General features: G+C 27.7%; 1 protein-coding gene across 1 annotated transcript; it reads left to right on the top strand.

The window, feature by feature from the left end:
* The first annotated feature begins 5,929 nt into the window (after positions 1–5,929).
* LOC118050447 (protein PHOSPHATE-INDUCED 1) lies at positions 5,930–7,140 on the top strand. The gene has a single exon (XM_035060789.2). The coding sequence runs from the start codon at positions 5,984–5,986 to the stop codon at positions 6,941–6,943; it is 960 nt and encodes a 319-aa protein (XP_034916680.1). The 5' UTR covers positions 5,930–5,983; the 3' UTR covers positions 6,944–7,140.
* The last annotated feature ends 7,509 nt before the right edge of the window (positions 7,141–14,649 follow it).

Genomic DNA, 14,649 nt, shown 5'->3' with positions numbered 1-14,649 from the left:
AATTTATTTCAATCCGATCCCTGCAAGTTTATTGTAGAATAAAAAAAAAATTATTGGCATTGGGTCGATGCTCAATTTTACAAAATAATAATAATAATAAGTATTATATTGTTGCAACAAATTAAAAATTAAAGGATCAAATTTGAACAAAAAAAAATAGTTGATATTTTTTAAAAGTGTTATTTTGTTAGCATTTTTGGGAAGATATTTTCCTTGAACAAATTTCCTTTATGGTTCTTTTAGTTTTGTAATTAAATATTTTAGTTTATAATTTTATTTTATTCATTTTTCAATCTATATTTTAAGATAGAAGATGAAAAAAAGTCATTGAAAAAGAATGAAGAAAAAAGAAAAAGATTGATTTGTTGGTTTTCGTTGATAAAAATAGCCAAATTCGGTTTCAAAGTGTTTTTCTTTACCAGAGATGTAGGGTGCTTTCAGGTTTCCATGTTGTTGGAAAAAGGTAGATATGGGTTGGAGGAGGTTTTTGTTCTCTGGTTTGATTTTGTGTTTATGCATATTTTTTAGGGTTTTTTATAATGATAAATTGGTTTTTTTAGGGGTTTTGATTTGATTGTGTTATGTGAAAATGAGTTAAAAAAAATAGATTTTTTTTATCAAAACAACCCCTTAATTTTAGGGGAGACCATAGATTTTTTTTATAAGATGCCAGCACTGACATGCTACATTAATTTTGTGTTTATGCATATTTTTTGGGGTTTTTTATAATGATAAATTGGTTTTTTGAGATTATAGGGGTGTTGATTTGATTGTATTATGTGAAAATGAGTTAAAAAATATAGATTTTTTTTTTTTGAAACAACCCCTTAATTTTAGGGAAGACCATAAATTTTTTTATAAGATGCCACCACTGACATGCTACATACCACTAGAAAGAGCAAATAGTAGGCATTGAATGATATTATGAAAGCTACCTTTCATTACCTAGAAGGCACCTCATACGGCTCTTAAAAACTGTAGATGCCTCCCACATATTAGTGCATGGGTTACATGCACCATCCAACTTTTCCTGCTTGTTTACCCAAATCCTCATACCTATTCAAGTTTTAATTTTGATCCCTTAACACTAGTACATATATAGAAACCAAATTGAAAAATAATGTTGAAGGATCGAAGTGTAAAACAAGTCTAGAACTTGCCTCTTAGCCATGCAAAAAATTCCTTGAGTTGGGCAAAAAAAGGGTTGGATATTTCTTTATTATTTAAATGTAGTTCTTAAAGCTCCAATTATTTTAAATCAATTAAGTTCAATTTTATTTTGCAAAACCAAGAATCAACCGATTGAGGTAATATTTTCTTAACACTTCAAGATTCTCATACCTATCCATTATAATCAAATCACCAAAACCAATTACAAATCAAAACAATGTATATAACCAAATAAGAAAAAAAAATTAAGGATCTGAACATAAATGATCTAAGAACTTAATAAAAAAGATCCATTATTTGAATAAATAGTAGATCTCCAAACAGGCCACATATATTTCTAATACCTTTTAGGTATTTTTTTTATGATTAGTGAAAAATAATGTTTAATTAAATCTAAAAACTCATAAAAAATATATAATATATCAAAAAATCATTTGAACCTAAAAATTAAATTCTTATATCAGACGCATGATATAATTTATATTATTTTCTAATATAATATAATTCAAATTTTATTATTATTTAGTATAATTTATTCAAATAAAGGATTTTAATTAATATTTTTATCTCAAATTTAAATATTTAATTTCTAATAATATTTTCTCTCTCTCTCTCTCTCTCTATATATATATATATATATATAATGAAAAGCAATTATTGTATAGCTATATCATTATTTCAATTAAATGCCATTGTAAGTACATGCTATAATGGCATTTCTAGCAATTATTTTTATTATACATGTTTAACTGTATTTATTTTAATTTGTCTAGCAATTATGATAAGATTTTACCGATATTGATATTGGACATGAAGGTATTTGTTTACAAACACTATTAAATCCAATGGTGTTTGAAAACAAATACGTTCATAAATTGCACAACAAGTATGATTAATTTTCTAAAAAATAATGATTAATTATTGCGCCCAAAAAATTTAATTATTATATTTCTTGACAATATTAGATAAAGGTTTGATTATTTTTCACTGTTTTTCTTTTTCCAAGTCAGACACAGATTCACTTCCACAATGAATTATCTTGGCGTGCCAACTATGGATTAGCTTGACCCAGCTGGAATGCTGATGCTTTTTTTTTATTTAATTATTATTAATAAAAATCACATCCTCTTCCTCCCTTCACCAGCTTTGTTTCACCTACCTCGAAAGGAGCATTCATATCCACGGCCAGAGCGCGTCGAATGAGGGGTAATTTGGTCAATTAATAAGCATGAAATCTGTTCCTAAGCTGTAATCGTTCTCTGCGGTGACTTTTTATAGTTACATCATTAGACAGCGGACCGCGCTAGCATGGACTGATGTATTTCATTCAAACGTTAAAAAGATATATGTAAATGTTTTTTAAAAAAGAAAAGGAATCTAAGTTTTTTTACAACAAAGAATCTAATGTTTTTAATAAATTTGATTAATTTAATAGCATGAAGAAAGATCTTGACAACAAATAAATAAAAAAAATCAATAAATACATGTTAATATTACAAAAATATACCTTTACAATATTCTTAAAACGTTTCAATTATCTTATCTATTAACAAAGTAAAAAATAAATGAGAATAAGATAATAAAATGAAAAAAAATATAAATTTTCATTCTCAATAAATTACATGTCAAATGAGAAAATAAATAAGAACACAATTTTAAAAAAAAGAAAAGAAATTGACTTAAATCTGTCTGTGCAAGCATACCAAATCTATAACCAAGTTCTTGAAATCGAGATAACTTGGTGAAAAATAAATTGAATAAAACTACTCACCTTGATTCTCAAACAAACCTAATATTAAATGATGAACTTTTTATATATTATATATATATATATATATATATATATATATATATATATAATGACAAAAATGTTGGGGTCGAGCCATCAAACCGAGTTTTCAAAATATGTGGTCAGCATTCAACCGTCGCTAATTTGGTGGCAGATGCCTGCCAACTTTAAGGATGTGGGTGACGATAATTTGTTGCATACACGCTAACTGAATTTTTATTTTAATTAAGCATTTTTTATTTATTTTTAGAAACACGATTAGCTTTCCATTCAAGTATTTAGTTACCATTGACAAGTCTTTCATAGTTTGTTGATTCAAATATATTTTTTAATTTATTTTATTATATAGAAATAATATTTTTTATATTAACAGATTAAAAAAAAAAAAACCACGATGTATTTTTCTAATACATTAAAAATTGTCCTAAAATCATACTTGTCATGTAAATAACATTTCTACACAAACAATAAGTTTGTGTTCTTAAATTAAAATAAAAATTATAATATTTAAAATGCATCTAAAAAAATTAACATATTTTTTTTTTATCATTTGAAACTAACTTGGGGTTATAAAACTAATTAACATGAAAATGGAAGAGCTTTCAACACGGTGACAAATTTAAAATTTAAAATTTAAAATTACAAAGACACGAGGTGTTTTTTTTTTTTTGCCATCCCCCAAGTCCCTGACCACGTGGCACTAACTTTTGTCACAAACCTAGTCTTACTTATATAAAATATATATAAAAAATATATATATATATATATAGATGAATTATAATAATATCTTAGAAACATTAAATACATACAAAATTATTATAAAATTATTGCTATTTAAAAAAGGTTAAATAAACAATCTAAAAAAATTTGAGAGAATAGATATTGATTTAAATATAAATTAAATTTTTTTAATAAAATATATATTAAAAAAATATCAATTAAAAAAATAAAAATTAAAAAACAAAAGCATGTTGGGTGTTCTTGGGTGTGGCAAGCTAGGTTTGTGAGCCTTACTCATTTTGAAAAAAAGCATGGATAACATTGACATACATCTTTTTTTTGTTTTTAAGGCCTTGTTTGTTTCCCGGAAAGTAGTTTCTGGGAAACCATTTTCTAAACTTTCCTGTGTTTGTTTGTCATTAGAAAAGTTGGTCAACGGAAAACAATTTCTGGTCAGCGGAAAACACTTTCTAGTCAACGAAAAACACTTTCCGGTCAACGGAAAACACTTTCCAGTCAATTTTAGTCAAAAAAAAAATTTGACTTGGTTTTCAGGAAAGTGTTTTCCTTTTAGCTGTGTTTGTTTTCCGGAAAGTGGTTTCCGGGAAATCACTTTCCAAATTTTCTTGTGTTTGTTTGCCAGTAGGAAAGTTGATCAATGGAAAACACTTTCCAGTAAAAGGAAAATTTGGCTTGGTTTTTAGGAAAGTGTTTTCCTGAAAAATTTGAGGGGAAAACACTTTCCGGAAGTTGTGAAAAATTTAGAAATGTCATTATTTGCTGATTATATCAAATTTGATCCTCAAACTTTTGATTGCTATATATATTTTGTTTTGAATATTTATTTTTCAATTTCATCTTTTAAAATTTTATTTTTATATTAACTTTGGTCCTTATTTTTATAATTGCTATTTGTTTTTTCCTTATCATTTTTTTATTGAAATTTTTTATTTATCAAATTTGATCCTCATTCTTTTGATTGTTACTTTTTTATTTGAAATAATTTATGAAATGTTGATTATTATTATTTTAATTTCTTCATTTTTCATTTTTTTTAATTTTTTAGATTTGATCCCTATTATTTTGATTATTATTTGTTTTATTTGAGATAATTTATGAAATTATATTTTTTTTTCAATTTCATTCTCATTCAACCTTTTAATTTGTAAGATTTGTTCCTCATTATTTTAATAAACTTGAGAAAAATAAAAATATTAATAAGTTATTTTCCAGCTCATTTTTCATGACATAACCAAACACTGGAAATTGTTTTCCAGTTCATTTTCCATAACACTACCAAACATCGGAAAATACTTTCCCGGAATTCACTTTCCAAAAGGAATTCACTTTCCTGCAAACAAACGGAGCCTAAATAGATGAATAGTATAAAACATCAATTTCTTCACCGATAACATAATATTTCCTCCATGAAAAATTTTCAACGCCAATAAACAATTTCTAGGAAGTCAATCCCAGCTATAGCCACATAAAACCAGGCTAGTCCATTTAAGTTAGATGCATCATAGTTTTAAGACTCGGTTTGATCTAAAATTTGGATTTCAGGTTTTTACCGGGTTATTTTTTTTTTAAAAAATCAAAACAGTGTTTTTTTAGTAAAAAAAATTAAAAGTCAACGGGTTTGTGGATGGATCTTGACCGAATCAGCCGGGTCACACAGGGTTTTTTCTTTTCTTCAACTCGGTCCAGTTCCAACCCCAGGTCAGCTGGGTCTCGGATAAATCTACTGGATCGGACCGGGTTTCAAAACTATGAGATGCACACTCCCTAATTTTTTTTAATTTTTTATTTGTTTGTCTCTACATACATATTACTGATTTAAATATATCAAGAGAGTTATTTTTTAGACGATTAGAACAACCACTAGTCAAACCTATTAACCAAGCAATGGAAAACCTAATCTTCGTGTGAGGTTTTTTCGCGAGCGGAGCTGTCCTCAAAATTCACGGGCACTTCGTGTGAGGTTTTTTCGCGGCGTCATGAGCGGAGCTGTCGACAAAAAGCTATCTCATTCACTTTCGGTCCTCTTAGCTGGCCAAGCACTGTAATGTTAACAATTGATGCAGTTGAAAACGAGAGCAGCCAGCATCAGGTTAGCAATGAAAAAACGCGCTATTTACCTGTCATGTCACCACTGGCCACTTTCAATTCTCAACCCGCTCTCCGCGTAGCTTCCCTCCCCAGGATTTCAACTCTTCCCTGAGACTATATATACCCAATCTCCTCCTCCGTTTCTCTCCACTCACAAAATCCTCTCTTCCATCACTACCGATCATCAGATCAATCATGGCCTCCTTTCTTTCTTCACATTCTCTTCTTCAACTTGCTCTGTTAATCTCTATTATACAATTCAGCTCAGCAGCAAGGACCTTCTCCGTGTCAGATCAAAGCCAGGATCCCTTGTTATTTCAATACCACAATGGCCCTCTTCTCACCGGTGAAGTTTCTATCAACTTGATCTGGTATGGCAACTTTAAGCCATCTCAGCGTGCCATTGTCTCAGATTTTATTGCCTCTGTCCCTTCTAGAAGACCCACAACAGCCCAACCCTCTGTGGCCACGTGGTGGAAAGCCACTGAGAAATATTACAACCTTGTCAAGACGAAGAAAACCTCTCCTCCTCTCCTCTCCGTAGGAGCACAGATTTTAGACGAGAGCTATTCGTTGGGGAAATCGCTCTCCAGCAAGCAAATCGTGCAGCTAGCATCGAAGGGTGGTCAAAAGGGTGCAATCAATGTTGTTTTGACATCATCCGATGTTGCTGTTGAAGGGTTTTGCTCTAGTAAATGTGGTACTCATGGGTCCTCTTCGAGTGCTAAAACAATCAACGGTAAGAGATCTAAATTTGCTTACATTTGGGTCGGTAACTCTGAGACTCAATGCCCCGGCCAATGTGCGTGGCCATTCCACCAGCCAATCTATGGACCACAGAACCCTCCATTGGTTGCACCCAACAATGATGTGGGTCTTGATGGTATGGTGATCAATCTGGCTAGTCTTTTGGCTGGGACTGCAACAAACCCCTTTGAAAATGGCTATTTCCAGGGCCCGAAGGAGGCTCCTCTTGAGGCCGCGTCTGCCTGTCCTGGGGTCTATGGAAAGGGTGCGTATCCTGGTTATGCTGGGGATTTGTTAGTGGACTCTGCAACTGGTGCTAGCTATAATGCTCATGGTGTTAATGGAAGGAAATACGTGCTTCCAGCTTTATTTGACCCTCCAACTTCAACTTGTTCCACTTTAATTTGAAAAGGGATCGCATCGCATTAGTGTGTATGAGAGTACCGTAGAGCTGTAGGAGAGATTATTCTTTGATTTAATCATTCTTTCATTCAATTATAAATGAAATCAAAATTTAAGCATGTTTGAATTAATGTTGCCTCTTGAATATGATGATTCAATTCAGATTCGTAATCATGAAATTAATATTCATTTCTTATTGTTTATTGTTCTGTATCATCAACAATTAACAAACATAAATTGCATTTTTCATTCATAATCACTGTTGCACATTGCTTGTCAAACCTTAAAATGACGTCGTTGGATATAAAGATAGTTTTTCCCATTTTACTGTAAATAATTAATTAAAAAAACGAAAATTCAAATACAAAAATAGACAGACGCTCCAACGACTCTGGAAATAGCACAATCTTGAAATCTCCCGACCTATTTACCTATCTCTAGTTTACAACTAAATTACACAAGAGTTAGTTCAAACTAAATTGATTGATTTTATAGGTTCATATGCAATTTATAAATTATGTCAATCAGCCAAACCTGCAAACATATCCACTGATTTTATAAAGTTTAATAGCATGATTTTTTTTTTAAACTATTTTTTTTTTTAAAATATGAGAAAAAAATAAATAACAAAAAAGTCAATTTCGATTGAAAAAAGAGAAAAAAGACACCCCAACAAACCAATTTTAACTTTGTAATTTCTTTCTTAAACAAAAACAAAATTGAAAAAATTAAGAGACAAATGTAAATCATGTTAATATCGCAATATGGGTTATTACTTGGTTTTGTTTAATGATTTTTTTATTAAAATTAATTTGAAATAAAAATTGACACACACATAAGATTTATTGAACAAGATAAAAAGAAAAAAAAAAAACAGATGATGCAAGGCTACATGTATTAAAAATATTATAAGAAATAAATGTTTTTTTATCTCTAAAAATAAATTTAATATATAAAAATTACAAAAGAATCATATTAATCTCTTCAAAATTTAAGCATATCCAATATAATTAAAACAAATAATCACTATTTAAAAAAGATAAATAAGAAAACAAATCATAGGGAAGTGAAATACAAACTTAAAAATATAAAAAAGTTTCAAACTAAAAAAATCAAAACTAAAGAAAAAACAAGAAGAATGAGGTCAAGCCAACCGAGCAAGCAAGGTAGACATGTAATCTAGATATTAAAGGATAAGCTAGTTCAAATTAACCTTACAAACTCGTGTTCTAGGTCATGATAACAGGATAATTCAATAGAAAAAAAAATTAAAAAAAAAAAAACAATTTTGAATGGTGATATGTATAAAAAAACAAACAAAAAAAGATGTCAACCCTTGAACCAGGTCATTAGACCTGAAACACCATACATGACGTGATCATAAAGTTTAATTCCTAGAAAATAAAATATTGAAGATGAAATAAAAAAAAACATTGCAAACAATAAATCTAAAATTAAAAATAACAATGAAAAGAATGAAGGTTATAATCAAAATAAAAAATAAATTAAAGAGCAACAATAAATTTTCACTTTGAGAATTAAAATGAAAAAAAAAAGAAAACAAAAACCAAAAGATTGAGGATGAAAAAAAAAAAATACACTTTCAACCTTGATTGGAGGTTGACATTAAAAAAAAAATTAAACTTTTATAAAAGGGTTAATGAAAAAGAATCATAAGAATAAGGATTAAATCGAAAACATTAATACATTATAAAAAAATTGAAGTAGAATTTTTCAACATGTATTTTTTTTACATTAAAAAAGTCATAAATATAAATCATAAAAACTTATGCACGCATTAAATTAAATAAATCATGAATTATTATGTAAATAAATGGAAAAAAAGTTATTAACTATAAATAAGTAAATAACAATGTAAGTGAAAAAATTGAGAGACAAAATCACGATAATTAATAGCGCAACATGCATTATTTAACTAGTTGTGTTTAGTAAATTTGTTTATTAAAATTAATTTATAATAGAGATCGATACTCATATGAAATTTATTTAATGAAATTAAAAAACAAATATTATGTAAGGTTGCACATATTCAAACAATTATAAAACAAATATTTAATCTAAATAAAATACATTGAAAAAAACTACAAATGAGTCATACTAACTTCTTAACAAATTAAACACATCTAATACAATTAAAAAAATAATTGTTCTTTAAGAAAAAAAAGCTAAATAAACAAACAAAAAAATCATAGAGAAGGGGTACTGATTAAAATATTAATTTATTTTTCTTAAAAGCACAATACATATAAAAATAAGAATTAATTTAAAATTTTTAAAAAGAAAAAAAAATGCGGACAGACCATGCACGTGGCCCAAATAGAAAAGGCTCGTGTATGGGCCTATATTTTTTTAGTTGGAGGGGTGGATGACATAATGTGTTTTTTTAATAGACAATGCGTTGTGTGTTGCAGTAGACGATGCGTCGTCTATTATCCCAGAATTCAGTCATTGTGGTGGATGGAAAAACATAATCCATGGTTTTTTCCATCCAAAAGCATATTCTCAACTCGTTTTTGATCTAAAACACGTACAAAACACGTTAAAAACCTTATTAAACCAAATTATGGCCTTTAAAAACTAGCCCCAAACCCAAAATAAAAAATCTTCCTGATTTTAGATATGTTTTTTAGGTGTTTTCAATGTAAAAAAAACATATAATCTTAACCCCCCTCATTATGTGGAACCTTTTGACAAAAAAAATATATGTTTTGGTGGCCTAAATCTTCTCTGATGACAACTTTCTTTCTCTAAGTTGTAATCCAGCGACCACATCTCTTTCCTCCACCCCAAAAAGGACTGAAAAGGGGGGAAAATGAAGTTTGGTATCAAAAAATATTTTTTGAAAATTATAGGGACCAAGACTTAATTGCTTAAAAAGATAAGGGATGAAAATGAAATTTTCAAACAAATTACATATTTGCCATCAATTTTACCTGCTTTTGTTACTCTTTTCTTTCAATTCAACAATGAAAAAAAATAAATCAATTGGGCTCTAATCCACTTTGAGCTCTTTTTAGTGATTTGTAATTGATGACAAGTTCAGGCGTGCCTCTTTCTATTTCATATTTTTTGTTCACATAAAATCCAACACATAACCATGGTGATCTGCACTTTTGGATAAGACATTTAGACTCTAAATCTTTGATTTCGAGTCTACAATGTTGTTCTAATTCAACATTTATTTGGATTGGTCTTGCTTTTGTAGATATTTGATTTTCAGAAAAAGTTATCTTCATAGGAAAGCTCAATAACATATTGTTTTCTTTTCCAAAAAGCATTTAACATATCAAAACAAATTTCATGTTCCATCTTATTTTAGAAATCTGAATTTTTTTTTTGTAAACCAAAATTCTGTAACTGATGTTCAATTCCTTATAAAGAAACATTTTTTTTCAAATCATGTAAATGAAATTGTTTTCCGTGGATCAATGCATTGATATGATATTTATGTATAGAACATGCTTTGATTAGATTCATATTCCTAGTTTTTTATTTTCCTAGGAAAGGGCAAACAAGTTTCACACCATTAATTTTAAAAATAATGTAGTCATGTCTAGCTTTGTAAGGGGTAATTATGTCAATGAATGGAGTTCCAAGAATGATAGTATGATTTATGTCTAAATCCCTACAAAAACATCAAGATCGAAACTGCAAATATATTCATGGTAGCCTTATACAGGTTGAGATCAAACCTCTTATCAAAGCAGATCTCAATACCTCTATTTTAGTAGTACTCAAAGATGCTAGATTTCAAAATTTCCAAGATTCCTTGCTCAGTTTTATTGAGTCTAGCCTATACAATGGTCTAGTTTCCTTTAACTGTTATTCAAACCTTACTATGTCCTTTAAAGACCGAAATATCTTACAAAGCATGATCCAATAATAAAAACCTAAAATTATAATATGCTTAAAGGATCAATTCCAGTCGCCTTGATCTTCAATTCAAGATCCACCACAAAGTCATGTTTTTAATCTTTGCTAGCAAACATAAATTCTAATCATAAAAAAGTGAAACTCTACTCTTCCAAACTGACATTTCTAGATCAAACACGGTTGTTTCTAGAGCTATCCATTAAATTATCTGAAACTTATTAATTTATTGAATAATTTCAAGTCTTAAGTAATTTCTCAAATGAGTTCTGAATGCAATGAATTAATTTAAGACTAAGAGTCTTGCCTTTTCTCTAAGCTTACCAATTTGTTTTCCAAATCTAGTTTTCATTTATTTTTAAAATATCTTTGAAGGATGGCCAGAATGTAATTTGATGGCCATGGGATCAAATTTCTCAAAAGAAAATAGGGAGCTGAGGATTACAATTACATAACATATAAAGCAATGTCTCAAAAGCATGCTTAGCCTTTTATCAAACATGGGTAGGATAAATTTTGAATTTTTTTATTTAAAATTAATCTTTTTATGATTTTTTATTGTTTTAATGTGTTTATATTAAAAATAATTTTTAAAAAATAAAAAATATATTATTTTAATATAATTCAAAATAAAAAATATTTAAAAAAATAACAGCTATTATATTTTCAAGTACCCTCATAAATTGCACTGTTTCTAAAATTATAGTTGTGTTGTTCTCAAAAGCATAATCTAAATTTTTTTTTCTTCAAATCATTGACAATTATTTTCTCAGGTATAATTTTTATTCTTTGCATTAAATTAATCTATTGAAATAAATAAATATATATATTTTACCACTATCAACTCGCGAGTAAATGATTTTCAATGAGAATTGGGTTCATATTTATCGGTTGTTTTATTAATTATTAAGATCGAGCGTTGCTATTTTCCTATAACCTTTTCTAGTTTTCAATTATTATTTGTTTTTATCTTATCACGCTATTTTAAAAAATGACCCATTAAATTGTTACTTGGATTTTGCCTAACCATAACTTCTTCAAAGCTTTTAGACCTTCGACTAGCCTCGGTGCCATTATAATATTCCAGTAAAGTAGCTACAATATTTTCCAATATTAATTAGCCCTTTTTGATTTTAGTGTGCCTTAATTAAAATGGTATTGAATAAAAAAATAGTAAATAAAAGACAATTAAATAGTTAATTTGTTGAATAAAAAAATTACATATTTATAAATTATTTATCAATTTTGGATATTCATCATCTAACTATTATTTATTATTTAATAAAAAATAAAATAGTTAATATATATATATATATATATATTAAATGATAAAATTATAAATATAATACATGTGTGTGTGTGTTTTATATCAATATTGTGATATGTATATATCATGTTGTATTATAAAGTTTTAAATGTTTTTATAAATATATATTTTGACTTGGACTCAGGCAAGTTTCATATTGGATTTGATAATATCTATATTTTATCCATTATATATAAGATAAGGTAACTATCCAAATAATATTCACTAATTCAGGTCAAGTCAAATTAGGTCGATACTTATCGATTTTTGAATTAAATGGTTGTCTATACTTATAAATTAGGCTCATTAAGTTATGAGGGATTCAGAATAGAATCATGATATATACACTGACTAGTTTCACCTGATAAGCTAAACTAGTTATTTGACCAATGCTTCATTGTGAATTAGATAATAAAAAAAATTTAGAAAAAAAAATAAGCATACTTTTTCAATGTTTTTTTTTACTAAAAAAATCTTAATCATAAATAAATTAAAAAGCCTATACATACATTTAATTTAATAAATCAAGATTCATTTGTGCCAATAAATACCAAAAAAAAAGAAAAGAAGGCGTTAGCGTATCTATAAGATTAAATATCATCTTTGGGCCCATTAAGTTGTGATGAATTTAGAATAGAATCATGACATATGCATCGATTAGCTTCACCAAATAGGCGAAACTAGCTATTAGACTCGCGCTTCGTTATAGATTGGATAATTTGTTTTGGCAAAAAAAAAAAAAAACAAATATGCAGCCTTTTCAACATTTCTTTTGACTAAAAAAATCCTAATCATAAAAAAAAACATATACAATAATTTAATTAAATAAATCGAGAATTATTTATGTCATCAATAAATGTGAAACAAAAGGTCTATTCAATTCACCTCGTTGCGGGTAAGATAAAAAAAAAATTATAATGCAAAAGAATGAATGAGCATGTCTTGTTAATATGTTTTGTGACATCGAGTAAAAAATATAACTATAAATTGAAAATCCAATGCTTATATTTAATAAAATAAAACAAGGATCATGTGCATTAAGAAAAACATATATGATCTCAAGTTAATTTTTAACATAGTAGAAAAATAGAATATTATTGTGAGTGTGTTTCACTATATCATGATTGATACAATCCAAAGATCAATGGTAAAAAAGGTTAAAGATACATTCGATGAACTTATTTAGAGTAATTGATCCAAAGTGAATTTTAAAAAAGTTACAACTTCAACAAGTGATAATCAGATATTAATCAATCTAATATATGTACAAGTGGAGTTTGATCCATCTACAACATAGGCCTAATTATTTCACAATGATGGGCTACTTAATTTTGGCATTAGAGGCGGTTTGGGGTTTTTTTTTCTAATACACAATTTTACTCTAACAATTATAATTTTTAAATCATAATTGTTAACAATGCATCAGGCTGAAATTTTACCTAAAGTTTTTGGAAGTCTTGTTCTATTTTTACTTAAAATTCTAAAGCAATCAGAGACTAGAAAGGCTTTGCGATAAGCTCCAGAAGCTATTATGTAAAAATTGTATTAGTTTTCCAATTGATTTAAGATTTTTTTTCTATTTTATTTAGAACTCTTTTATTATTTTTCCAGTATTGTTTATAAAGTTGTGACATATTATAAAGAGGGTTATTTAGCTTATATTTATGGGGTTTTTTGAGGGACAGACTTTAATTTTGTAATTATTATTGTGTGTGTGAGGTTTTGCTCATATCTTTTGGTTTTTAATTGAACTACTATGGCTTATCAAATAATTAATCAAGATTTATGATGTCTTCCATACTTCATGTTCGTGTTTCTTTATAGGTAATGAGTGAGAGTTTGATTACTTATAGTTTTGGTGTCTCAGCACAAGTTATCGTTGTGTCAAGCTTAATTTTTTTTAATCTTAATGGTCATTGTTTCATAACCAAGAATAAATAATTTTTATTTTTAAGAATAATTCTTACTTATATAAAATATATAGATGAATTATAATAATATCTTAGAAACATTAAACACATACAAAATATTTACAAAATTATCGCTATTTAAAAAAAAAAAGCTAAATAAACAATCTAAAAAAATTAAAGAGAATAGATATTGATTTAAATATAAATTAAATATTTTAAATAAAAATACATATTAAAAATATATCAATTAAAAAAATAAAAAAATAAAAAATAAAATAAGGTTGAGTGGTCTTGGGTGTGGCAAGCTAGGTTTGTGAGCCTTACTCATTTTGAAAAAAAGCATGGACAACATTGACATACACCTTTTTTTTTTTTGTTTTTAAATGGATGAATAGTGTAAAACGTCAATTTCTTCACCGATGACATAATATTTCCTCCATGAAAAATTTTCAAGGCCAATAAACAATTTCTAGTAAGACAATCCCAGCTATAGCCAGTCAAAGATCATATAAAAGCCACACAAAACCATGCTAGTCCATTTAAGTTAGATGCATCATAGTTTTAAGACCTGGTTTGATCTAAAACTTGGATTCTAAATTTTGACT

The sequence above is a fragment of the Populus alba genome, chromosome 5 (assembly GCF_005239225.2).
Source record: "Populus alba chromosome 5, ASM523922v2, whole genome shotgun sequence".
Lineage (NCBI taxonomy): Eukaryota > Viridiplantae > Streptophyta > Magnoliopsida > Malpighiales > Salicaceae > Populus > Populus alba.
The sequence above is the reverse complement of the archived record's forward strand: the minus strand, read 5'-3'. Positions and strand labels throughout refer to the sequence as shown.